The sequence below is a fragment of the Dendrobates tinctorius genome, unplaced genomic scaffold, assembly GCF_039654945.1.
Source record: "Dendrobates tinctorius isolate UK_male_01 unplaced genomic scaffold, ASM3965494v1 ptg000071l, whole genome shotgun sequence".
NCBI lineage: Eukaryota > Metazoa > Chordata > Amphibia > Anura > Dendrobatidae > Dendrobates > Dendrobates tinctorius.
This window is the reverse complement of record NW_027361739.1, coordinates 18773367-18800997: the sequence shown is the minus strand read 5'-3', so window position 1 is coordinate 18800997 and position 27631 is coordinate 18773367. Positions and strand designations below refer to the sequence as shown.

Below are 27631 nucleotides of genomic sequence, written 5' to 3'. Positions count from 1 at the left end.
CTCTCTGGTTTAAGGGCATAAAAATTCAAAGTTTGAAAATCGCAAAATATTCTAAATTTTTGCCATATTTCCGTTTTTTTCATAAATAAATGCAAGTTATAGCGATGAAATTTTATCACTAAAGTGAAGTACAATATGTCACGAGAAAACAATGTCAGAATCGCCTAGATCCGTTGAAGCATTCCAGAGTTATTACCTCATAAAGGGACAGTGGTCAGAATTGTAAAAATTGGCCCGGGAGTTAACGTGCAAACCACCCTTGGTAGTGAAGGGGTTAAGGTCAAAAGTGGCTCTGTCACTAAGGGGATAAAATACACTATTGTGTGAATATTAATGCCAGATCATTTTTGCAGTAAAATGAATGCTGTAAATAACAAAAAAAAAAAAAAAGTTGTGGAATTGCACATTTTTTTTTTGCCATTTCACCATACTTGGATTTTTCTTCACCTGCTTTCCAGTTCATCACATGAGAAAATAGATGGTGGCTTTCAAAAGTACAACTCATTCCCCACCAAAAAACAGACCCTCACATGGGCTATGGTGATGGAAAAATAAAAAAAAAGCTCTGGTTCTTGGAATAAGGGGAGGAAAAAAAAACGAAAACATAAAAATTGAAAATTGCCCTATCAGAAAGGTGTTAATCCTTACCCTACTCAGATGGTGCAAGTTAAAAAGACTATTCTCTTTCACTGTCAAGCAAGAGCTGCAAATTACATTAAAATTTTACAGTGCACAAAGAATACAAAATAATGATTCCAACATAATATTGCCCAGTAGAAATCACCTGAAAGTCCTTATTAATGCGGGATGCAGTTTTCAGGATCAAGGCGAATTGGATAAAAATGATCAAAGGTGGATGACTAGATGAGCTGAAAGGATGCTATCCCTTATATGAGATAGTATTGTGTACAGTTAGGGTCCGCATAAGGAGTTAGCACAGAAGTATACAGTTAGCTAGGGGAACATAATTTGTGTGTGGGAAAATGGCACTTTATGCTACTCATTTTCATAAATCTCCTACTAGTGTGCCAGATGCGTTGATGATTACTTGTGTAAACATACAAGAAAAGCAAATACATTCATAACGTCTGGTGATTTCTTCAGGGAAAAATTCCATGAGCACTAGATACGTGCGCCATCTATTGCTTTTTACTCCCCCCAACCCCACAATATTGCATTAATGTATATTAAGTCCACATGCGTATTTATTGTTGTTTGATTTTATGAACTGCAAATGGGTATTTGTGTTTTCTAGTGTTGATTATTATTAACCACAAAATTAAAGTTATTGTAGTTATATTCTTGTACATAGGGGGCAGTATTATAGTAGTTATGCAGTTAGGTCCATATATATTTGGACAGAGACAACATTTTTCTAATTTTGGTTCTAGACATTACCACAATGAATTTTTAACAAAACAATTCAGATGCAGTTAAAGTTCAGACTTTCAGCTTTCATTTGAGGGTATCCACATTAAAATTGGTTGAAGGGTTTAGGAGTTTCAGCTCCTTAACATGTGCCACCCTGTTTTTAAAGGGACCAGAAGTAATTGGACAGATTAAATAACTGTAAATAAAATGTTCATTTCTAGTACTTGGTTGAAAACCCTTTGTTGGCAATGACTGCCTGAAGTCTTGAACTCACGGACATCACCAGACGCTGTGTTTCCTCCTTTTGGATGCTCTGCCAGGCCTTCACTGCGGTGGTTTTCAGTTGCTGTTTGTTTGTGGGCCTTTCGGTCTGAAGTTTAGTCAATTGGGTTGAGATCAGGTGACTGACTTGGCCATTCAAGAATATTCCACTTCTTTGCTTTAATAAACTCCAGGGTTGCTTTGGTTTTATGTTTTGGTCATTGTCCATCTGTAGTATGAAACAACGACCAATCAGTTTGGCTGCATTTGGCTGGATCTGAGCACACAGTATGGCTCTGAATACCTCTGAATTCATTTGGCTGCTTCTGTCCTGTGTCACATCATCAATAAACACTAGTGACCCAGTGCCACTGGCAGCCATGCATGCCCAAGCCATCACACTGCCTCCACCGTTTTTTACAGATGATGTGGTATGCTTTGGATCATGAGCTGTACCACGCCTTCGCCATACTTTTCTCTTTCCATCATTCTGGTAGAGGTTGGTCTTAGGTTTCATCTGTCCAAAGAATGTTCTTCCAGAACTGTGCTGACTGTTTTAGATGTTTTTTTAGCAAAGTCCAGTCTAGCCTTTTTATTCTTGATGCTTATGAGTGGCTTGCACCGTGAAGGGGTTTCTCTTCACCATGGAGGTTATTCTGCGATCATCCACCACTGTTGTCTTCTGTGGGAGCCCAGGTCTTTTTGCATTGATGAGTTCACCAGTGCTTTCTTTCTTTCTCAGGATGTACCAAACTAGATTTTGCCACTCCTAATGTTGTAGCAATTTCTCGGATGGGTTTTTTCTGTTTTTGCAGCTTAAGGATGGCTTGTTTCACCTGCATGGAGAGCTCCTTTGACTGGATGTTTCCTTCACAGCAAAACCTTCCAAATGCAAGCACCACACCTCAAATCAACTCCAGGCCTTTTATCTGCTTAATTGAGAGTGACATAATGAAGGGATTGCCCACACCTGTCCATGAAATAGCCTTGGAGTCAATTGTCCAATTACTTTTGGTCCCTTTAAAAACAGGGTGGCACATGTTAACCCTCCGTCAGGCGCAATATAGATTCTCCTCAGTTCATGCGCAATGTGCCTGACAAGCACAGGTCAGAAAACCACCTATAGTAGCTACATATTTCAATTTCAGGACTATAGAAGTAGTCAGTGACCTTCATAGGAATGTATTAAAAGAGATTACACCAAATCAGATGCAAAAAAAAACATTTATTAACCATAAACTTATTAAAACTAAAAGTACCACTTTTCGGTAGTACCGCCAAATAGGCTCCAGTTATCTTTACTTAACTATTGCTTAAATATAAAATTATGGAAAAAAACTTAAAGGATATTGCACTTAGATGTTACTTAATTATTTTCTACTCATCTTCAGTGGTTTCAATTGTAGCAGAAGCAGCACAGGTACACTTAGAAAAGCAAGGGTGGCAGACGAAAGTTGCATGGGAAAGGCAGATTGATTCTTTACATATTTTGCAGTCATATTTAGAAAGCCTTCTGAAACCAGATACAAATGAGCAGGTAGTACAACTGCGTCTTTTAGAAGGTGGTAGAGTCAGTGTTTGTTCTGGAACGTCCTTGGGACGATATCTCTTCAACCGGTGTTGCAGGGCAAGGGGCATTCCAACCGTCTTTGTACTACTTAGGCTTAGCTCTCCACTCACCAGTTCATTAGCCAATTGTTTTAGGTACATTCTTCTGCGCATTTGTTTAAGTTCATTACCGAGGTAAATTACTTGTGAGTTGATGCCACCCACATTCAGCATTGTAAAGAAGATTACCATCGGCCAGCGTTTGGTATTTCGACTTACATTGAAATTGCCACACATTTGGTCAGCAGTGTCAACGCCGCTTTTGGTCAAATTATAAAAAGTTATGATTTCTGGTTTCCTTAGCTCCCCAGACTCTGGATCAATGGTGTAATCATTATGTAATGAAGAGACCAAAATCACATTTTTCCTCTCGCGTGGGATGTAAGAAACTAAAATCTTTCCATTACTGAACCCAAACATAGTGCTATACTGTTGTTTGCCTTTTGTATATAGAAAATCTGGCGGCAACTGCCTTTTGTTTTTTCTAACAGTTCCCACATATGACAGCTTTTTTGTTTTTAAAAAATCAATCAGATCAAAGTCAGTAAACCAGTTGTCAGCAGTGATATTTCGACCAGATCCAAACATTGGCTCAGCAATTCTCTTTACCACATCACTAGGCTTGTTGCTCACATTGAAAGGACCTGGTGGCTGTCTTCCACAATAAACTTCCATGTTCATAGTGTACATCATCCTTGCATCAACCATGGCAAAAATTTTAATTCCATATTTGTTTGGCTTTGATGGTATATATTGCCGAAAACCACATCTTCCACGGAAACCTGGAAGCATCTCATCAATAGTGAGGTTTTGCCCCGGGCAATAGCTTTTTTGACAATTCATAATAAATTGTTGAAATATGTCCCGAATTGGTGCAAGCCGGTCATAACCTTTTCGTTCTGTCCGGGTACTTCGATCATCGAAACGGAGGCAACGGATCAGGACTTTGAATCGTTTCAGATTCATCACAAGGCTGAATTTTTCGATGCCATCACCGTCTGTCCCCCACAGCTCCTCCAAACTTTGCCTATTTGCTCTGAAAGCACCAGCTAGGTATAACAAGCCAATAAATGCCTTGAGTTCAATCACATCAGTGTTTTTGATGTCCCTCTCTCTGGAGAATTGCTCTTTGATTGTGTCAATATACTGGTTAGTGAACCGAACAATAGTTTCCAACATGCTATCTGTAATTAGATTACTCCAACATTCCACTGCAGTTTTAGCTTTTCTAGCACTTCCAATAACTCCAGGAAGGTGTGTAATAATATTGTGGGATTCTCTGCGCTGTTTGTTCTTGGGTGCCTTTTTGTTCCACTTTGTATTTTTCTCTTTGCCCAAATAATAAGCTAGATCTGTGTCTGTTTCCTCTGTATCAGTGTCATCACCATCCTGCTCTGTTCCAGAATCAGTGTTACATTCTGCTACCTCATCTTCAGATGAAATGTCACTAGATTCCTCTAAATCCTCAGTTACTGCTGGTTCTTCCTCATCATCTTCTAACAAAAAAATCTTCATTTCTTCTAAATGAAGGGGTTTAGATGAATCATACTGTTTTCTGGCCATTGCAGCAGAAAATCTGAAGCAAGAGAGAAAGAGTATGTGTTAGGGCGCAATGTGCCTTAGAAGCCACCCTCCTTTTGTCTAAGAAAACAGTACTTATGTACACTAACTTAGCATTAATCCTTCATAAAACAAGCTAAATACACAATCGTGATGAATAAAAAAAGAAAATACTAACCTTTCAATTTGTGTTGAAATCAGGCGCAATGTGCCTGAGAAGCCAAAGTGTTGATATCTGCTCACTAGAAGGTCTGCTGAGTCACTGTGACATCAGGTTTCACAGAGCCTGTAGAGTCAGGAGATAACTAGGAGGGGTGGGGTTTTCTGATAAGTGGGCAAGGAGAGAGAAGTGAAACTAATTACTGTGTGCCTGTCAGATCTATTGCGCCTGACGGAACAGAAACTCCTAAACCATCCAATTTTAATGTGGATGCCCTCAAATGAAAGCTGAAAGTCTGAACTTCAACTGCATCTGAATCGTTTTGTTTAAAATTCATTGTGGTAATGTCCAGAACCAAAATTAGAAAAATGTTGTCTCTGTCCAAATATACACGGACCTAACTGTATTCTTGTACATAGGGGCAGTATTATAGTAGTTATGTTCTTGTACATGGGGCAGTATTATGGTAGTTATATTCTTGTACATAGGAGCAGTATTATAGTAGTTATATTCTTGTATATAGGGGGCAGTATTGTAGTAGTTATATTCTTGTACATGGGGGCAGTATTATAGTAATTATATTCTTGTTCATGGGGGCAGTATTATAGTAATTATATTCTTGTACATGGGGCAGTATTATAGTAGTTATATTCTTGCACATGGGGGCAGTATTATAGTAGTTATATTCTTGCACATGGGGGCAGTATTATAGTAGTTATATTCTTGCACATGGGGGCAGTATTGCCAAGCATATGGACAGTATTATAGTACTTATATTATTTTACATATAAGGGGCCGCATAAAAATAGTTATATTCTTGTACATATGGGAGGGAGCAGTATTATAGTACTTATATTATTTTATATAGGGGAAATATCATTGTAAACTATACAATATTGTACATAGGGGCATTATTATATCAATTATATTTTTGTACATAGGGCATATTATAGTACTTCTATTATTGTACATAGGAGCAGTATCATAGTTGTCCATGCAAAGAAAAGAAGTCGCACTCATCGAGATGAAAGTTTCACTGATTTATTGACATATCATGAACATGTCAAGTCGGGGGAGTGACATAAGGAGTGCAAGAAAGGCTGACAACGGCCGTTTCGCGCTGCTCGAGCGCTTCACCAGGTCCGTTAAAGCGCTCGAGCAGCGCGAAACGGCCGTTGTCAGCCTTTCTTGCACTCCTTATGTCACTCCCCTGACTTGACATGTTCATGATATGTCAATAAATCAGTGAAACTTTCATCTCAATGAGTGCGACCTCTTCTCTTTGCATGGATTCCCATTATTGTCTGTTTCCAGGTCTGGCACCCGAGATTCCCAGCTGCTGGACTTCTGTATGCCGCACATCATTTGAAGTCACACGGTAACAGCGGTGCCGTCCGCTTTTTATCTTGAGTTTTGAGTATCATAGTTGTATTGCCCAGCATAGGTGCAGTATTATGGTGCTTATTATTGTACATAGGGTGTATTAAAGAACTTATATTATTGTACATGGGGTGCAGTATTATAGTAGTTATATTGCCCAGCATAGGGGCAGTATTATTATATTTCTATTCTGTTGCATAGAATTAGTTCTAACTTTCTTGTACATAGGTAGCAGTATAATAGTAGCTATATTTTTGTACATACGAGGCAGTATTATAGAAGTCATATTCTTGTATAAAGAGGGCTATATTTTAATAGGTATATTCTTGTATATAGGAAGCAGTATTACAGTAGTTATCATTTGGCCAACAGTTATTTCTGTCAACTCCCCTGTACACAGAAGTACTCGGCTCTGTTGAGAATTTTTATAATCTGTAAGAGAGAGACACTGTCAGACTCCTTAGGGTGTTGGCTTATTTTTCGAGAAAAAAGGGATCTTCACTCTGAAATTGGACATGCCAGATCCATATCTCCCCCAACATGATAATGACATTGGACTGTTTGCCATGCCATCTAATATCTGTAGGTTCGGCCGACATTTGTCCAAAGGGAGCTTTACACATAGCGATATCGCCTGCAATATCGCTAAAGCGTCACCGACTTTGTGATGCAGCAGCGATATTGCTAGTGATATCGCTACATGTGATACTTACCGCCGACCGGCTCCCCCGCTGGCTATCGCTGATCGCGCGAGATCGGCCTGGGCCATTTCTCGTCATCGGCTTCCCGCTGGCGCCGACGAGCGAGCCATGGACGCAGGCGGAAGACGGACATCCTCGCCGCGTCTGAAAGGTAAGTGTGACCGCTGACCGCTGCTGCATCGCTAGTGAGATCTGCCTGTTTGTCAGCTCACTAGCGACCATTTAGCGATGCACCAGCGATCCTGACCGGGTCGTATCGTGGTCGAGATTGCTGGTGCATTGCTAAATATAAAGGGGCCTTTAGGTGTATGCTCCATGTGAGATCCTTCAACCTCTCAATTTAGTTCGTACATCCTAGGAGTTTTTCTTATCTACTCCATTTTTGAGTCTTTCTTTAGACTTGGTGCCAAATGAACCCATCGAGATATTGAGTCTTTCTTGAGATTAACAGTATTTTCTTCCAACAGTAGACTTCATGGATACTTCTTTTAAAACTGTACCTTCCCTTGCAGGCTACTGTAGCATTTATGACATTCTTCAATCAATAAGGAGCCAGCTGCAAAGTATGGGATCTTTTGGTAGTTGGATTTTAAGCAAAGTCAACTTATTAAGACACAAATTAGTGGGCTCGCCAGAAATTGAACATTCTCATCCTTCTCCATGGTCCTTAGAGTCACCTTTCCAGAAATGGACTATTTACTCTAAAGTATCATTAGCTGCTGCAGCTACTTGCTTCATCATCTTTATCATTTTACATTCTCGAAGACAATCTGCAGTTCCTAAGAAGATGATGGTCATCAGAACGTTGATAGTTCCACAGATAAGTGACTCTGTTTTGTCGGAGAGTTGCATCTTAGACACTTGGCTTTACCATTTTGCATTGTTCCTCATACTTTGCCTGTTTATATCCGTTCCTTGGGAATGGGTTCGATTGTATCAAATAGAAGTGGCTAAGAAGGCGACCATCCTTTCTGAGGTAAGCACACTAGAAAAAAACGGCAACAACATATTAGTATGGCTAATTAATAAATCTCAAACGCTTATAATTTTCCTTGTTCATAAATTAGATACAGATGGCAGAGACGAGATATATTTCAGACTCTCCTCTCATCCTTGTTTCTTGTTTTCTTCCATCTGAGGCAAGGAACTTGGTCTTGGGCCTACACCAAGTTTTTGTTTTTTATTGATTTTGTGTGTCATATTTGATATATGGGCCATCACACAGATGAGAGAAATACAGTTTGTTTCTTCTAAAAAAAAAAATAACAGAAGTTTAAAAATATAGATGATCTAAACAAGATGCTCCTTGCAACAGAAAAGCTTAACAAGGAAGCAAATCATTTTATCTATCAATAGCATTACTACAATCTGAAAAACATTTCCACATCTTGTGAGGTAGTCACCACATTTGCTCATTAAGAGCAGATGTAGCTTTGTCCATCTGTTTTGTGTAAAGTATTGGCAATGACCAATGGCATTTGGAAAATGAATAAACTAGGTCCAGAACTGCTATAATATCCCCCCTTTCTTATTTGGTCACCTTAAATGGCATCGCACAGGGGAAGGGGGTGTCTATTTTGCTCACCTCGGGGGAGTGGAGAGAAGGACCCAGCAGGGATCGCCTCTCTGGTGCCACCACTTGCCCCAGGTCAGTCAGGGAACTTCACCGAGGGCAAATAGTCACCTGAAAGGCTACCCTTATAGGTACGAGTTAATGAGGCGCTCCCAGTGAGGTGGTTATACTGTATATCATCAGTCCAGGCTGGGATAGATATATATACCTCCCGGCCGTCACTGCCAGAGTTCCTCAATAAGACAGTACGGTTTGCTGCCACCAGTTCCTCATTCAAATTAAGCCCCGTACATCAGCAGGCTAATATCAGGTCAGAAACCAACCCTGGGGGTAGCGTATAATATAACCATCCGAGCGTGCGGACGTGGGTACTCGTGTATCGGGATAAAACAGTAGCCCATTAATTTTATATTTAATCGCCGAAAGGCGCACAAGAAAGATACAGGCATGTATTTACAGAACTATATACAGGTATACAGTCAAGAGTGTAGTACAAGGATAGGTTGCAATTACCGTGTTATGTAGCATGTGACCACAGGGAAGCGCTGATGGATCACAGGTCCAAATCTTAGTTACGGGCTTTCCTGGCTATGTCAGCTAACGGAGCCTCCTGCCAGTAGAAAACTAAACTCAATATGAAGAGCTATTTCTTATCTCCTAGGCTGTTCTCTCCCACACTCTGTGCCCACCCCTGGGCTTGTGCAGCCTCTCTCCCATATCGGAGAGTATGATTTTCTGTCCAGAACCGTGGAGGGTCATAACTTTCCGCCTGAAGCTTTGAATGGCAGCAGTGCCAATGGATTCTTCTGGATTTTATTTGTGCATAGAGACTAAATATGCCTACTGTATGTAATTCCTGGTAGCTATGCTTTATAAATCAACTCAGAGTGCTACAGGTGGCTGCTGGGCACAGGCGTGTGGGGAAAAGAATGCCGATTCCGATTATGTGCTCGGCTAGTCTCAGAGATATTGCATTCAGTTATTATCGGTCATTTTCCAGATTCAATACCCCATAGCCTTGCTTTGACCTGTAGTGCCACAATGTCTCCATGTGTTTTTGTATGACAAAGGAATCCAGTTTGGCTGTAGCTGCACTAGAACTCACACCCTTGTGCTAATTGCTATTCACCGAGCTTTAAAGGGCTTGTTCTTGGAGTTAATTAAAGAAAAATAATGATCCTGTGGAATCTCAAGGGTGGGGGGCACATTTCAGGAGTGGAGTGAGATGTCCTGAACCTATAATCCAAAATGGAGTCTTCTTCGTCCCTCACAACATGTCTGGGATTAACATGTTGAGGACCTTTCCGTAAGATAGAACATCATTGAGAAGTTAATCTCAGTTGTAATCTCATTTGAGATCAGAGAGGGTTCAACACTTGGCACCCCCACTGATCAACTGATGCTCACTTGGGCAGCGGTGAGATTTAAGCTATGTATGGAGTGGAACATGACAGCCCCATATAAGTCTAAGTGGCTGCCGAGTACTGCACTTTATCTCCCATTCAAATGAATCAGAAATAAAGTTCAGTGCTGGGCAATAGCCATTCAGCCATATTTTGGACTGTTGTGTTCAGCCTCATATATCGCTTATTAGAACTTGAAATTTATTAGAATTACACAGTAAATATTAAATATAATATAGAGTACATAGAGAGCTGCGGTCGAGTAAAGTATAGGTATATAACTTCACACAATAGTGTGTTATACAATGGAGTGAACACACAGCAGAAACAAACACGTTAATAATTTTGACGTACATGAAAAGAAGCATTTTTAACAAATGTCCCATACGTTATAGCATGGACATAACAGGTTCAAATAACCATGATGCCAAAATAGTAGCAAGAAAAAAGTAAATCGCCTTTCATGTATTACTCGATACATCCTGCTCCCTATGTGGGGTAAGTGCAACCTCAGCACTGTTTTACCGCTGCCCTGCGGTTTCATCAGTGTGTTTTTCATATGCCTCGATTATTGATAACTTGTTTGTTTCCACACTGTGTTCACACCATTATATCAAGTCCAACAAAAGAAAAAATGAACGGCAACTAGGGAACAAGGGTAGTATAGCGCCCCCAGAGGAATTTCTCAGGAGTCTCAGCTACCGGGGGTAGTTGAGACCCCAGAGAGCATGATTCAAATCGGTTATAACGGCAACCGCAAAAAAAAAAAAAGTCAGATTTTCCATTTAATTTCTCTTTCCTCAGATGTGATCGCAGATCAGAGGAAAGAGAAATGTGGTCCCCCGATTCCCCGTGGTCCCTCCGTTGTCCTTGCAACCCCCCTGTGAAGTCTCCCTGTGTCTTCTTCTGGGAGAAAATGGCGGGCGCCTTCCAAGATCTGTCGGCCGGCACCCAACAACAATAGGAAATTTTTCCTATTGGTTCATTTTGATCACTGTGATAGATCTTATCACAGTGATCAAAATAAAAAAAATAGTAAATCAAACCCCCTTTATCACCAATTTAGTTAGCTAAAAATAATAAAAAAAAAGTATTTATTTCCATTTTTCCATTAGGGTTAGAGTTGGGCTAAAGTTAGGATTGGGCTAGTGTTAGGGGTTTTGGTTGGGTTTACGGTTAGGGTTGGGATTAGGGCTAGGAGTGTGTTAAGGTTAGTTTTGTGGTTAGGGTTGGAATTAGGGTAAGGAGTGTATTGGGGTTAGGGTTGTGATTAGGGTTATGGTTGGGATTAGGGTTAGGGGTGTGTTGGGTTAGGGTTGGAGTTAGAATTGGGGGGGTTTCCACTGTTTAGGTACATCGGGGGGTCTCCAAACACGACATGGCACCACCATTGATTCCAGCCAATTTTGCGTTCAAAAAGTCAAACGGTGCTCCCTCCCTTGTGAGCCCTTCCATGCACCCAAGTGGCTTTTCCCCACACATGGGGTATCGGCGTACTCAGGAGAAATTGCACAACAAATTTTGTGGTCCATTTTCTCCTGCTACCCTTGTGAAACTAAAAAAAAATTGGTTCCAATGTAAATTTTTTGTGAAAAAAAGTAAAATGTTAATTTGTTCTGTAGCACCTGAAGGGTTAATAATCTTCTTGAATATGGTTTTGCGCACCTTGAGGGGTGCAGTTTTTAGAATGGTATCACTTTTGGGTATTTTCTGTTATATTGTCCCCTCCAAACTCACTTCAAATGTGTGGTGGTCACTTTTTTTTTACCGATCAATTTGTGAAGCACCTGGGGGGTTCAAAGTAATCATTATGCATGTAGATAAGTTCCTTAGGGGGTCTAGTTTCCAAAATGGGGTCACTTGTGGGGGAGCTCCAATGTTTAGACACACATGGCCTCTCCAAACGTGACATGGCAACCGCTAAATATTCCAGCATGTTTTCCATTCAAAAAGTCAAATGGCGTTCCTTCCCTTCTGAGCCCTGCCATGTACCCAAGCAGTGGTTTATGACCACATATGAGGTATCGGTGTACTCAGGAGAAATTGCCCAACAAATTTTAGGATCCATATTATCCTGTTGCCCAAGTGAAAATGAAAAAATTGATGCTGAAAGAAAATTTTTGTTGTAAAAATTAAAATGTCCATTTTTTTCTTTCCACGTTGCTTTAGTTTCTGTGAAACACCTGAAGGGTTAATAACTTCTTGAATGTAGTTTTGAGTAGCTTGAGAGGTGACGTTTTTAGAATGGTGTCACTTTTGGGTATTTTCTGCCATATAGACCCCTCAAAGTGACTTCAAATGTGAGGTGGTCCCTAAAAAAAATGGTTTTGTAAATTTTGTTGTAAAAATTAGAAATCGCTGGTCAACTTTTAACCCTTATAACTTCTTAACAAAAAAAAAATTTGTTTCCAAAATTGTGCTGATGTAAAGTAGACATGTGGGAAATGTTATTTAGTTACCACTTTGTGTCACATACCTCTCTGGTTTAACAGAATAAAAATTCAAAATTTGAAAATTGCGAAATTTTCTAAATTTTTGCCAAAGTTCTGATTTTTTCACAAATAAACGCAAAAATTATTGACCTAAATTTACCAGTAACATCAAGCCCAATATGTCACGAAAAAACATTCTCAGAATCGCTAGGATCCGTTGAAGCGTTCCGGAGTTATTACCTCATAAAGGGACACTGGTCAGAATTGCAAAAAATGGCCAGGTCATTAAGGTCAAAATAGGCTGGGTCATGAAGGGGTTAATTAGACATATAAAGTGGATCATGTTTCATTCATTGCATCATATACTGTATCTCTGATACAGAATAATATGACTTAACCATACATGACCTGTGGTGTCACTCAGCAGCTGTGTTTGGTAGAATTTATTTTTGTCTAGTAAAACACAAATAAGAATGTTTCATATGAAATGCCTTGTGTTCTCTGTGGGGTCTGGAATACAACCAAAAGGCAGCTGGTCAGCAGAGAGATCAAGACGTCTATTTCAGCCCCTGTTAACGCAAAATATCTAAAAATCTACAGTGGATATAACAAGTCTACACACCCCTGTTAAAATTTAGGTTTTTGTCATGTAAAAAAGAAGAATTTTAGATTTTTTTTTCACCTTTTAATATCCAACATAATCTGTACATATCAATTGAGGAACAATCTGAAATCATTGAGAAAATAATAACAAAGCTAAAATAATTTTAAGTGTGAACAGCCTCATATAATTAGGGATATGATTGTGTTCAACATTAGCCAATTACCGTACGTTTAAATTTGTTAAATAATAGTCAGTACACGGCTGCCATCACTTACACTGATTGTGGTTAGCCCTATGTAGGGGGACCTGTTGAAGTGCATTGTGCACGAAACGGCTGTCGTCCGTCTTTTTGCATTTCTCCCGTGCCATTGCCTATGCTTTATTAATATGAAATAAAGTGAATCATTTCAAGAGAACGGTGAGTGCCATCCTGCTGTCTTTTTCTACTATGGTATTTCATGTTTTTTCTTCACATGAATAGAGCACCCGTTCAGCAAGGGTTACAGGTGTCACACTGATAGCGGTTATAAGTGGCTTTGCGGGTATTTCATTCTCAGGGACAGTGCCGGATGTTTCTTTTTTCTTTGAGCCCTATGTAAAGTTTAGCTGTTCTAGTAGAATTTTCCTGACAAGACATTTTCTTAGTTCCATTTTTCAGAAAAAGCTGTGGTCCGTAAACAGCTTACAACACAGCAAAGGGATCTCAATGTTGAAAGTTATCAGTCAGTAAAAGGGAACCAAAAAAAAATCCAAAGCATTAGATGTACCATGGAACATTGTGAAGACAGCCATCAAGATGTGACTTAAATTTGTTACAACAGTGACATTTCTCAGAAATTGATGAACACACAAATGGAAAATTGGTCTGGGAGGCTACCAAAAGGTCTACAGCAACATTAAAGAAGCTGCAGCAATTTCTAGCAAGTACCGATTCTGTACTACATGTGGTAACAATTTCCCTTATGCCTCATGTCTGAATGTCCGACCTGTGGGGTAGATTGGCAAGATCAAAGCCTTTTCTTAAAAAGAAAAACATCTAAGCCCAGCTATGTTTTTCCAAGATCTACATCAAGTCTACCAGAAGCATGAGGGAAAAAAAAACATTTTATGGTTTAATGAGACAAAGGTTGAAATTTTAGGCCATAATTCCAAAAGATGTGTTTGGCACAAATCCAATGCAAAGCCAACACTGCACATCACTAAAAGAACTCCATAACCATAGTGAAGCATGGAAGATGCAGTATTATTCTTTTGGGCTGTTTTTTCAGCTATTGGAACTTTGGCTTTGGACAAAATGGAGGAAATTATGAAAAGTCACAAATATCAGTTAATTTTGCATCCATACCTTCAGGCCTCTGCTAAAATGCTAAAGATAAAGATAAATTATTATAGCTCCATTTATTCCATAGCACTTTACATGTAAAAGGGGTATACATAATAAAAGGCAAGGAGAGAGAGGACCCTGCCTGTGAGGGCTCCCAGTCTACAAGGGAAGGGTGAGGATACAATAGGTGAGGGTAGAGCTAGTTATGCACCAGTATGGTGGAATGATAGTTACTGAAAGTTGTAAGCTTGCTGGAAGAGGTAGGTTTTAAGGTCCTTTTGAAGGTTTCCACATTATGCAAAAGTAGGATATGTTGAGGTAGAAAGTTCCAGAGTAGGGGGGATGCATGGGAGAAATCTTGTATGCGTTTGTAGGAAGGGTCGGTAAGAGACGGGTAGAGAAATATCTTGAGAGGATCGGAAGTTGCGTGCAGGTAATTACCTGGAGACCATGTCACAGAAGTATGGAGGACACAGGTTCTAAATGGCTTTATATGTCATGGTTAGGGTTTTTGAACTGGAGTCTATGAATAATGTGGAGCTAGTGAAAGAATTGACAGAGAGGAAAGGCCAGTGAATAGCGGGGGACAGGTAAATTAGTCAGGCAGCAGAGTTTAGGATAGATTGGAGGCTGTCTATTTTACATCTTAAGAGACCTCTGCCTTCTTCCTTGAAATACAGACCTGTGCAATCTCTTGGCACAGGGACATGTTTTTTCAGTCCATCCTTAACCAAAAATCTGTTTAACTCGTGTGTTCTTACTCGGCCTACCTCTGATAATATTTTTGCTCACCCATATTATCACACTATATAATGCAAGGGTCCCCAACCTATAGTTCGGGAGCCACATGTGGCTCGCGGTCCCATGAAATGTGGCTCGCGACTGTCTGCCAGCTTGGTGCATTAGGTCCAGGTCTAGCAAAGAGGAATGAAGAGTATATCTCAAAATGGTGAATTTTGTGAGTAGCCCTGCACAGATGTGCAGATCTGGATGCACATTTACTGATCTTAGGGGTTCAGAGATATTTTAGGTATGGTACACTGGAGGATGGTACTACCTGTAAGAGGAGGCAGGGCTGTGGAGTCGGAGTTGGAGTCGTGGAGTCGGTGCTCATTTTGGTGGAGTCGGTATAAAATGGACCGACTCCGACTCCTAAAATATATAATAAATTGGGTACAGTAGTTCAGAATGTGCTGAATATTTTTTCATAGGAATTTGGGAAAGTTATGAAATGTCCTATAAATGGCTGTTCTATTCCTGATCTAAGGCTACATTCACACACAGCGTTTTTGCTGCGTTTTTTGAGGATCCGTTTTTCAGCTGCAAAAGCAGATCAGCTTTTTAAAAAACCGCATCACCTGAAAGGTTTTTGAGCTCATAGATAATCTTTTCAATAGCAAAAGCAGATTAGAAAAACGCCACACAAACTGACATGCTCTTTCAGCCCAAAAACGGATCCTCACAAAACAATGTGTCTGAATGTCATATCTTGAAACCCATTGACTTTGCTGGGATGCCCAGAGTCACTGCAATTTACTGCAAAAAACGGATCCGCAAAAACAGTGTGTGTGAATCATGGCCGTAGCCAGCGAGGGGCAGGGGGGGCAGTTGCCCCCCCTAGAAGCAGGGGCACGCACTAATCAAAACTCTTATGCTGCAGTGCTCCCATCCTGCACCGGCTCCAGACTGCAGGGGGCAATCTCCCCTCCTCTGTCCTGTCTTCTGCCGTCTTCACCAGAGAGAGGAGGGGTGCCTGCCCTGCACAGGATCCGCTTCCTGGGCCCCGAGCTGGAGAAAGTGAGAAAGTTGTGCACAAGCTGCAGCTGGCAATACGAGATAGTCTGCAAGAGGGACATGCTGGAAATCTGATTGGAAGAGTGAGGAAATTGGTTATTGCTGCCAGAACCCCTAAAATTGATTCCATCTTGAAGAGACGTGCTGGGAAAGGGGCAATTGTCGATCAAGCCACTCGGTGGGGCAGCAGTTATTTAATGATTGAGTGATTGCTTGAGCTGAAACCCTTCCTTGTAGATATGGCGAACCCTCAGGTAACCCTAAATAAAGGTCAATGGACACAGGTGGCTGAATTGAAGGAATTGCTTAATCACCCATTTACCGTGACTAATAAATTACAAGCTGAGGATTTAACTCCTGGCATTTTCATGAGGGAGTGGAAGAACTTGCTATTTTGCTTGTCCCAAAGAGGAGGTTTAATCGCAGATGGCATTTCTGCTTCAATGAAACGGAGAGAGACACAGCTATTGGAAAATAAAATTTCTCTGGCAGCTGTTTGTGGACCCGAGTCATCGTATACTGCTTGATGATCAACAGCTTACTAAAGGAAAAGAAGCTCTGACTGATGTAGCAGTTAGGATGAGTGGCCTACAGGAGGACTGCCAGGCGCAAGAGGATTCGGGTCCTGACAGTGCTACTGCTGCCATATCTTCATCCTCATCAGATGAGGAGTTTGATTTTGACAAGTATTTGGATGACATGGAGCAGGCAAAGCGTTGCCGCAAGGAAAAAGATTTCACTCCGTCTCCTATAGCAAGCAGATTAACCATATTTCAGCAAAATGTTTCACTTGCTCTCAAAGAAATAGAAAAATTCAACCGTTCATCAAAACTGACTGTGCATGAAGCAATTCCTTTATCACTAGAACTACCGCATGTTTCATAATACCTATAACTACCATTAGGGGTCATTTTGACCCCCATTCAAAAGTACTGATTCTGGAGTAAAAATAACTTTTTTGTTGCCAACAAATTAAAGAACATTTATTTTAACTTAGTAGGAACAGTGTTAAGATCAAGTACAGCACGCATTTTCCTTTTACATGGTCATAGCATGTTGTGTCCAACAGTTAACACAAACAGTACTTTCTTTTAGATGTTTTGTTTTCGTTGCATCTTCCAACTCCACATTTTCGACGCTTGCGGATTTCTTGTCCTTTTGTTTGTGGTTCAGACATTGCGGATGATGGGCCACTTCTTCTGACTCATTTTCAGATAAATTCTGAAGACATTTCAAAATTTCATCACTTGTCAGACCCCTCTGCTTACTCATGCTTCAAATATACGTCGCAAAAAGGGACTTGTAAGATCGCAGAAGTAATAAAACAACACTGTACAAACATGCAGAGCTGTAGCTTCAACTGTAATGTTTGCTACTGAAGTGCAGACAGAAATCGCTACAAGAGACATGGATCAAACATGTTCAGACAAGTTTAGACAAAATGCTGAATCATCCCTGATATGCAAAGATACAATTACACTCTACAGCTAGGGATAAGCACTGTGATTTTCTGTACTCTGTAATATTAGGTGACTTGCCTACTACTACTTTTATGTATGGGGTCAAATTGACCCCCTCGGTACTTATAGGTATGAATTGTAAAATCCGGGCCCCTGAAAAAGTTACAATTCATTTTTGTGTCCTAAAATATACACTACCATGAATAAATAGAAGTCACAAAAAGTCAGAACTCATTTGTTAAAATTTTAGAAATTATAGGAAAAAGAAATAGCAAAAGGGTCAAAATGACCCCTCCGGTAGTTCTAGAGTTAAAACCGCATCATGGGCAGCACGGTGGCTCAGTGGTTAGCAATGCAGCCTTGCTGCGCTGGGGTCCTGGGTTCAAATCCCACCAAGGACAACATCTGCAAAGAGTTTGTATGTTCTCTCCGTGTTTGCGTGGGTTTCCTCCGGGTTCTCCGGTTTCCTCCCACACTCCAAATAAATACTGATAGGGAATTTAGATTGTGAGCCCCATCGGGGACAGCGATGATAATGTGTGCAATCTGTGAAGTGCTGCGGAATATGTTGGCGCTATATAAAAATAAAGATTATTATTATTACTCGGAAATTGTTAGAGATGTTGCCCATGTGGTTACGGCTTTGCCTCCAACCCAAGTTAGTGTAGAGAGGTTGTTCTCTGGCCTTAAAATTATTAGGTCAGATGTGAGATCATCTATGAAGGAGAATCTGATGGAGGCAATACTATTTCTTAGAACAAATTCATAGACTGCACAAATGTTATTTAGTATGTTTTTGTTGAAAACTGTTTTTTGTAACTTACATAGTTTATTACATAGTGTTATACTTGTGTATATATATATATATGTGTAATCGATAATGCATAGTGTATTACATATTTACAGTTTTTTGTGTTCTAAAGTTGTATTCCAATAAATATATATTCTGTTCTATCTAAATATCTTGATTATTGGATCATAAAAATGATTAAATGTCTGATGTTCACATTGTACTACAATACATTACTTAAAGATAAGCAATATATGTGGGAGTCGGAGTCGGTGTAAGGGAAATTGAGGAGTCGGAGTTGCAGGTTTGGCTTACCGACTCCACTGCCCTGAGCGGAGGTGCTCAAAGCTGGATGTGACAGTGTATTGTGGGAACCCCTGGATCTCAGTGTACTGATTTGGAGTGATTTCATGGAAAAGCTTTGGTTATCATAATACCTGTAATGGGGGCTTTAGATGACACTCCTTTGAAGGGGGTGGGAGCTGGATGTGGCTCGCGACGCTCTCTCTAAGCTGAATTTGCCTCTCAAGGTCAGAAAGGTTGGGGCCCACTGATACAATGGCATTTTCTTGACTGTAAGTTCTCTGTAACAACTCAGACATACCATTATTCTTTGAGTAAAAACTTTGTACTCATGACTTTATTCTTAATATGTGCTATTCCGTTAATTTTTTTTTAGAATGTTGTGACATTGTTTGCATTGAATAACTTGTCATCAGTTTTGATTTGATATTGCACAAGAGAATAACTCACACTAACAAATGCCTTATGGTCCTATGCTTCTTGATATGCCCTGGCATTAATTTGCATTCTTGATGGTTGGCACACTTTATGCACTTTTCATCATCGAGTACCCACTGATACTCTTGATAAATACACATATGTGTGCCTGTATTACCGCAAATATCATCCTTTGCATCCACGCCCTGATATTTACTGTGTGCTTTTTTCATTGCATGACTTTAAATTTGGCTTTATAGGCAAATATGTGCGTATCATACTGAGGGTAATTGCGATTTACAAGCGTACTTCTTTGTTGACATGGTGCTTGGCTTTGTCTTTATGCCTCTTTTCACTACGCATGTGTACTGTATTCTAATATTGATCTTTGGGATCTGATAGGAAGTTGTTTCATTTGAATACTGGGATGTACTTGGGTAGTTTTAATACCTGGACATAATTTAACCCTCTTTTGATCTAAAGATATATAGTTTCGTACCTCATTTGTAAGCAATATGCCTATGACTAATTCATTTTTTATTTCTTTGTTTGGAGATGTGATTGTGCTGCATTCAAATATAGGCTAATATACACGTTATCTATAATGACTTATTTAGCATTTCAACTCTGTGTTATAGTTATGGGATGCTGTTTTATTGATTGCCATTCAGAATTACGTCATTGAATCTTTTTCCATACTCGTGATGGACAATATGTCCGTGCGCATATGCTTTATGGACCTTTGAAACACTCTATACCACATGGAACTTAGTGCATGGCGCCTGCGCAATCACTTTCGTTCATTCACAGTGCGCCAGCAAATGTGCGAGCTCTGTTTTTCCAAGCATCTTGCTTGTTACTGAGCTCATTGGTGAGTCATGTGTTTTTTGCGTATGCGTAATATGTATTTTCAAAACTTTGCATCTTTCTGTGCTTGCGCAATAGGTGCTATCCTACTGATGTGTCTGTGCGCCCGATGCGTTTGTGTGCATGCGCGCATTTGGTCTTTCAGCTTCCTACACTGCACGAGCACACTACATATTGGTGGTGCTTGCGCATGCACTTTCGATGTATTTGGACACCGATACGCAGTGCGGGATTCTCGTATCTCCATGGGATTCAGTATACAGTGATTGCATAATAAGTATTTCCGACTGATGCGCATGTACGCTTTGGATCTTTGATAGGATGCTACACAGTGCTGGTGTCAGCACTTGCACACATTAAATCCCTGTATGCCGACATGGAGGACGCACCTCTCTTCTCTAGATATTTGGTAATGATTTACTTTAAATTGTACATTTACAAGTATATGTAGAACCAGTAGGGGCTACTTTATTCACTACTACCCCTGAGGAAGCCACACTCTGGGGGTGATACACGTGGGTTGTCACTCCTCTACCCTATTTCTTCGTGTCCACGGTTCCCATTCATTTTTGGAGATTTTGTCACAAGCTTATTTAACCTCTTTCTAACAGGGTACTTGTATTTCATCTCCCATATTTGGTGATCACGTTTATTGTATAAATAGGTATTGTTTGTTTTATTTTCTTTTTATACATCCTGCAGACTTTCACCTTTGTTTGCAGTAGTCACCTTATTGTGACATATGGTGCAATCACGGTTACTAAATAATCTTTTTCATTGTTTAGATGCAGTAATTCTGGCATCTTTCGTATAAACATTTTTACCTTGTTACTCTTAGGTATATTATTTGTATCACCTATACATGTTTCTATTAGATTACTCGTAGATTAGCGAAGCACAGTGGTCTGCATTATTGTTCTATGATATCTATTTACTCACATAAAAAAAAAAACTGACAAAAATTATGAGACCACCGGGGAGCCATGTATATAAGGATAGGAGATAAGGAGCCATGCATACCAGGTCAGCAATGGGGGGGGAGCCATGCATACAAGGACAGGGATGGGGGAGTCATGTATACCAGGACAGGGATAAGAGGACAATGCATACCGAGCTTATACTCAAGTCCATACTCTCACCCAGTCTTTCATGGCAAAATTAGGAGCCCCGGCTTATACTCGAGTATATACAGTACTTATTTTCCCCACTGTATGTATACAGTATATATGTGTGTGTGTGTGTGCATGTATATGTGTGTATATATATATATATATATATATATATATATATATATATATATATATATATATATATACTAGCTGAAGAGCCTGGCTCTGCCCCGGGCATAGTAACTAACTACGGTTAGTTATAACAAATTATAATGACTATATCTATACTGTATAAAGCTGAGTGTATAGCCCCGCCCATGCCGCATAGCCCCATTCACTAAAATATCCCACATCATCCCGTCAGCCATAGCCACCAGACTACTATCCCTAATTTTCCACATCATCCCGTCACAGCCGCCGGACTACTACCCCTAATATCCCACATCATCCCATCAGCCAGAGCCACCGGACTACAAATATCCCACATCATCCCGTCAGCCATAGCCACCGGACTACTAACCCTAATATCCCACATCATCCCGTCACAGCCGCTGGACTGCTACCCCTAATATCCGACATCATCCCGTCAGCCAGAGCCACTGGACTACTACCCCTATTATCCCACATTGTTCCATCAGCCAGAGCCGCCGGACTACTAATATCCCACATCATCTTGTCAAAGCCACCAGACTACTACCCCTAATATCCCACATCATCCCATCAGCCAGAGCCACCGGACTACTACCCCTAATTTCCCACATCATCCGGTCAGCCAGAGCCACCGGACTTCTCCCCCTAATATCCCACATCATCCCATCAGCCTGGTTTCAGAACCAGAGTGCTGAGTGGAATGGCCCTAACTTCCATACCAGAGATCCCTTTAAGAGAGGCCTTGGGTCTGTACCAAAGCGCAGAGTGGATTTGCCCTCACTTCAGTACCGGGGATCCCTTTAAGATGGGCCTGGGGTCAGAACCAGAGCGCAGAGTGGATTTTCTCTCACTGCCATACCGGGGATCCCTTTAAGAGAGCCTGGGATCAGAACCAGAGCGCTAAGTGGATTTTCCCTGATTCCCATACCAATGATCCTTTTAATAGAATCCTGGGGTCAGATTCAGAACGCTGAGGGATTTGCCCTAACTCCCATACAGGAGATCCCTTTAAGAGAGCCTGGGGTCAGTACCAGAGCATTTGAAGGCAATTGCCCTGACTTCCATACCGGGGATCCCTTTAAGAGAGCCTGGTGTCAGAACCAGAATGCTGAATGGAATTGCCCTAACTTCCATACCGGGGATCCCTTTAAGAGAGACCTGGGGTTAGAACCAAAGCGCTGGATGGATTTGACCCTGACTTTCATACCAATGATCCCTTTAATAGAGGCCTTGGCTCAGAATCAGAGCACTGAGGGATTTTCCCTAACTTCCATACCAGAGATCCCTTTAAGAGAGGCCTGGGGTCAGTACCAAAGCGCTCGATGGATTTGCCCTAGTTTCCATACCAATGATCCCTTTAAGAGGGAAGATGTGCCTATTGGATGGAGGATGTGTGATGTGTATATGGGCACGTTAGGGGGGGGATTCATTTCTGTCGTGCTCTCTGCTCCTTTCTGGGGGGCAGACAATGGCTGGGAGCTTATGTTCCCGGGGATGCTAGATTTCTCCCACCATGTCAGTGTCTGCTGGGGTGTTTTCTGGAGTGGGAAAACTGTTGCTCATAGCAACCAATCACGGTTCAGCTTCTTTTAAACAGCTCCGGTGAAATGAAAGATGCTTCATGATTGGTTGGTGATACACACACACACATTTATTTATATATATATATACACACACACACACACATCACACACACACACACACACACACACACACACACACACACACACACACACACACATACAGCTCTGGCAAAAATTAAGAGACCGCTGCAAAATTTTCCGTTTGGTTGATTTTTTTTATTTTTCTCTTCATAGGTATGTTTTTGAGTGAAATGTAAATTGCTCTTTTATGCTATAAACTACTGACAACATATCTTCGAATTTCCAAGCATTAAATTTTGTATTTATTTTCAGAAAATGAGAAATGGTCAAAATAACAAATAAATGCAGTGCTTTCAGACCTCAAATAATGCTAAGAAAACCAGTTCAGAATCATTTAGAAACAACAATACTAATGTTTTAACTTGGGAAGAGATCAGAAATCAATATTTTGTGGAATAACCATGATTTTTAGTCACAGCTTTCATGCATCTTGGCGTGCTTTCCACCAGTCTTTCACACTGCTTTTGGTTGACCTTATGCAACTCCTGGTACAAAAATTTAAGCAGTTCTTCTTTGTTTGATGGCTTGTGACTATCCATCTTTCTCTTGATTACATTAAAGAGGTTTTCAATGGGGTTCAGGTCTGGAGATTGGGCTGGCCATGACAGGGATTTTATCTGGTGGTCCTTCAATCACACATTGATTGACCTACCTGTGTGGCATGGCGCATTGTCCTGCTGGAAAAACCAGTCCTCAGAGTTGGAGAACATTGCCTGAGCAGAAGAAATCAACTGTTTTTCCAGGACAACCTTGTTATGCAGCTTGATTCATATGTCCTTTGCAAAGATTAACCTGCCCAATTCCAGACTTGCTAAAGCATCCCCAGGTCATCACCGATCCTCCACCAAATTTCACAGTGGGTGCAAGACACTGTGACTGATCCTCCACCAAATTTCACAGTGGATGCAAGACATTGTGGCTTGTACGCCTCTCCAGCTCTCCGTCTAACCATTAGATAACCAGGTGTTGGGCAAAGCTGAAAATTAGACTCGTCAGAGAAGATTACCTTACTCCAGTCCTGTATGGTCCAATCCTTATGGTCTTTGGCAAACTACAGCCTGGCTCTCCTTTGCTTCTCATTGATGAAAGACTTTTTTCTAGCTTTACATGACTTGAGCCCTGCCTCTAGGAGCCTGTTACAAACTGTTCTTGTTGTGCAATTCACCCCAACTGCCATTGCTGAGTGACCTTCGAATAAGATGACGGTCATCCCGGTCAGTGGAGAGTTGTTTTCACTCTCTGCTGGGGTCTGTAGCTTTGTTGTCTCCAATGTCTGCTGCTTGACCTTGTTGTAATGGACTTCCATCTTAGAAATTTTAAGGATGGAGGCAACATGATGCTCACTGTATCCCTCTTCTAGTAAAGCCAGAATTAAGCCCTTCTTTTCCTCTCTCAAGACTTTTCTTTTCAACTCCTTTGGCATGGTTAAAAGTTATTTTTTCATTCCTATTACTTTTGAGATATTACTACCACTTTTTTGCCATCCAGCTTGTCCTATTACAAGAGGATTGTCAACACCACAGCAGGGTTTTTATACTTTCCTAAATTAAATAAGATTGATTCAGGTGATCACCTAATCAGAAGCACATTAAGTAGAATAAGGTGTACTCTGGTTGGAATTCAACTGACACTGGAATGGAATGACTGTCAGACATGTAGAGAAGAAGATTTTTATAAAACTGTGCAGTGGTCTTTTTGCCAGAGCTGTAATTGGGATTCTTTGTGTGACACATTGGAGGAGAGATGTAATTTACATGAATACACAAAGTGGATTAATTTCAGCCATGTGCTTTTTAAATGTTTTTAATATAAATGTCATTATTGGTCTTTGTTAAATAAAATATTTATTTTTATTATATTTGGTGATCGTGACTTAGTAGCAAGCTTATTTCCTAAATCCAACCTAAAAAAGGAAAAAATGCAGCACTCACCGGATAAGATAAAAAACCCACAGTCCTTTATTTAGCCAGCAGCAATGTGGACAAGGTTTAATTCGGGCTAGGTACTTGCAGGCATACAGGGAACACAGCAGGACGCCGGCTGTTTCGTGTTAAACACGCTTCCACGTCTGCAGGTGGATTTATTTCCTAAATATTGCATAGGATAGATTGGTTGGAGGTGTGCGAGAGTGTTAGAGGGGAAGTCACAACGCAGGAGGTTGCAGTAGTTGAGGCAGAAGATGATGAGGGCATGCACTAGTGTTTTTGCCACTCCCGTGATTGAAACCCAAATTCTGCCAGAAGGAATAAAGTTAATATCCTGCCAGCAGCTGGGCACAAAATGCCTGTGGCGGGTAGGTCCAGAATACTATTAACCTACAGATTAACCACATATTTGCAGGTTAATAAGGTTTTTTAACATAACAAGTTTCATTTAAGGGTAAAAACAAACGTTTCATTTTTGCTGAATTTATCACGTGTTTTTTCTAAGTTTTTTTTTCCAGCAAAAAAACACTGCATTCTTTTGTCTCAGCATAGAGAATATCTAATAAATCACTTTCTAGATCACATTTATTTATCATAATACAGGTGCTTCTCACTAAATTAGAATATCATCAAAAAGTTAATTTATCACAGTTCTTCAATGCAAAAAGTGAAGCGCATATATTATATAGTCATTACAGCGTGAGCTATTTCACGTGTTTATTTCTGTTAATGTTGATGATTATGGCTTACAGCCAATGAAAACCCAAAAGTCATTATCTCAGTAAATTAGAATACTTTATAACACCAGCACTCAATACTTGGTCGGGGCTCCTTTTGCATCAATTACTGCATCAGTGCGGCATGGCATGGAGGTTATCAGCCTTTGGCACTGCTGAGGTGTTATGGAAGCCCAGGTTGCTTTGATAGCAGCATTCAGCTAATCTGCATTGTTGGGTCTGGTGTCTCTCATCTTCCTCTTGACAATACCCCATGGAATCTCTATGGAGTTAAGGTCAGGCGAGTTTGTTGGCCAATCAAGCACAGTGATACTGTTGTTTTTAATCCAGGTATTGGTACTTTTGGCAGTGTGGACAGGTGCCAAATTCTGCTGGAGAATGAAATTTCCATCTCCAAAAAGCTTGTCGGCAGAAGAAAGCATGAAGTGCTCTAAAATTTCCTTGTAAACGGCTGTGCTGACTTTGGTCTTGATAAAGACCAGCTTGGATTGTGTGCCTCTCCACTCTTTCTCCAGACTCTGGGACCTTGATTTCCAAATAAAATGCAAAATTTGAGCAACAGTCCAGTTCTTTTCTCCTTGTCCCAGGTAAGACGTTTCTGGCATAGTCTATTGGTCATGAGTGGCCTGACAGAAGGAATGCGACACTTGTAGCCCATGTCCTGGATACGTCTGTGTGTGGTGGTTGTTGAAGCAATGACACCAGTAGCAGTCCACTTCTTTTGAATCTCCCCCCAAATTTTTGAATGGCCTTTTCTTAACAATCTTTTCAAGGCTGCGTTATCCCGGTTGCTTGTGCACCTTTTTCTACCACACTTTTTCCTTCCACTCAACCTTCCATTAATATGCTTGGATACAGCACTCTGAACAGCCAGCTTCTTAAGCAATGACCTTTTGTGGCTTACCCTCCTTGTGGAGTGTGTCAATGACTGCCTTCTAGACATCTGTCAAGTCAGCAGTCTTCCTCATGATTGTGGCGCCTACTGAAACAGACTAAGGGACATTTTCAAAAAAATTAGGAAGCCTTTGCAGGTGTTTTTTTAATTATTCTAATGTACTGAGATAATGACTTTTGGGTTTTCATTGACTGTAAGCCATAATCATCAACATTAACAGAAATTAACACTTGAAATAGCTCACTCTGTTTGTATAGACGCTATATAATATGGGTTTCACTTTTTGTATTCAAGAACTGAACAAACTAACTTTTTGATGATATTCTAATTTTGTGAGAAGCACGTGTATCTATAGGCCACTACTAAAATTCTTCATCCATGATTTGATTGCACACTAGGTATAGCTCCACAGGAAGCCGTATTTCAGGCATTTGTCTTTAAAGGGGTTGTATAGGATTATAAAAACATGTCTTTTTGTCAGAAATACGCTATACAGTGGAAACCAGAAGTTTACACTAAGTAAAAATATACATATACATGTTTTTCTCAATCTCTGACATGAAATCAGAATAAACCTTTCCCATTTTAGGTCAATTCGGATTACCATAATTATTATTTGCCAAATGCCAGAATAATGAGAGAGAATGTTGTTGTTCTATTTCTTACTGCAAAGTCAAAAGTTTACATATATTTCATTAGTATTTGGTACCATTGCCCTTAAACTGAATGACTTGGGTCAAACTTGTGGGATCTCCTGCCACAAGCTTCTCACAATAGTTGGTTGGAATTTGGGCCCATTCCTTCTGACAAAACTGGTGTAACTGATCCAGGTTTGTAGGTCACCTTGCACGCTCCTGCCTTTTCAGCTTTGCCCATAAATTTTCAATAGGATTGAGATCAGGGCTTTGTGATGGCCACTCCAAAACATTGATTTTGTTATCCTTAAGCCACTTTGTTACCATTTTGGCAGTATGCTTTGGGTCATTTTCCATCTGGAAGACCCATTTCTGCCCCAGTTTTAACTTCCTGGCTGATATCTTGAGATGTTCCTTCAGTATTGCCATATAATCTTCTTTTCTCATGATGCCATCTATTTTGTGAAGTGCACCAGTCCCTCCTGCAGCAAGACAACCCCACAACATG

At 40.4% G+C, this 27631-nt stretch overlaps 1 protein-coding gene across 14 annotated transcripts in view; it reads left to right on the top strand.

The window, feature by feature from the left end:
• Positions 1-27631, top strand: part of LOC141096078 (uncharacterized) — a 603498-nt gene that overhangs the window by 135939 nt on the left and 439928 nt on the right. For all 14 annotated transcript variants that reach the window (XR_012233568.1, XR_012233569.1, XR_012233570.1 and 11 more), the window contains exon 2: positions 7554-8017. Coding sequence is in view for 5 of the 14 variants with exons in the window: in XM_073582477.1 (XP_073438578.1) it covers positions 7554-8017 (464 nt within the window). In the remaining 9 variants the exon portion in view is untranslated. The remainder of the gene's footprint in view (positions 1-7553; positions 8018-27631) is intronic.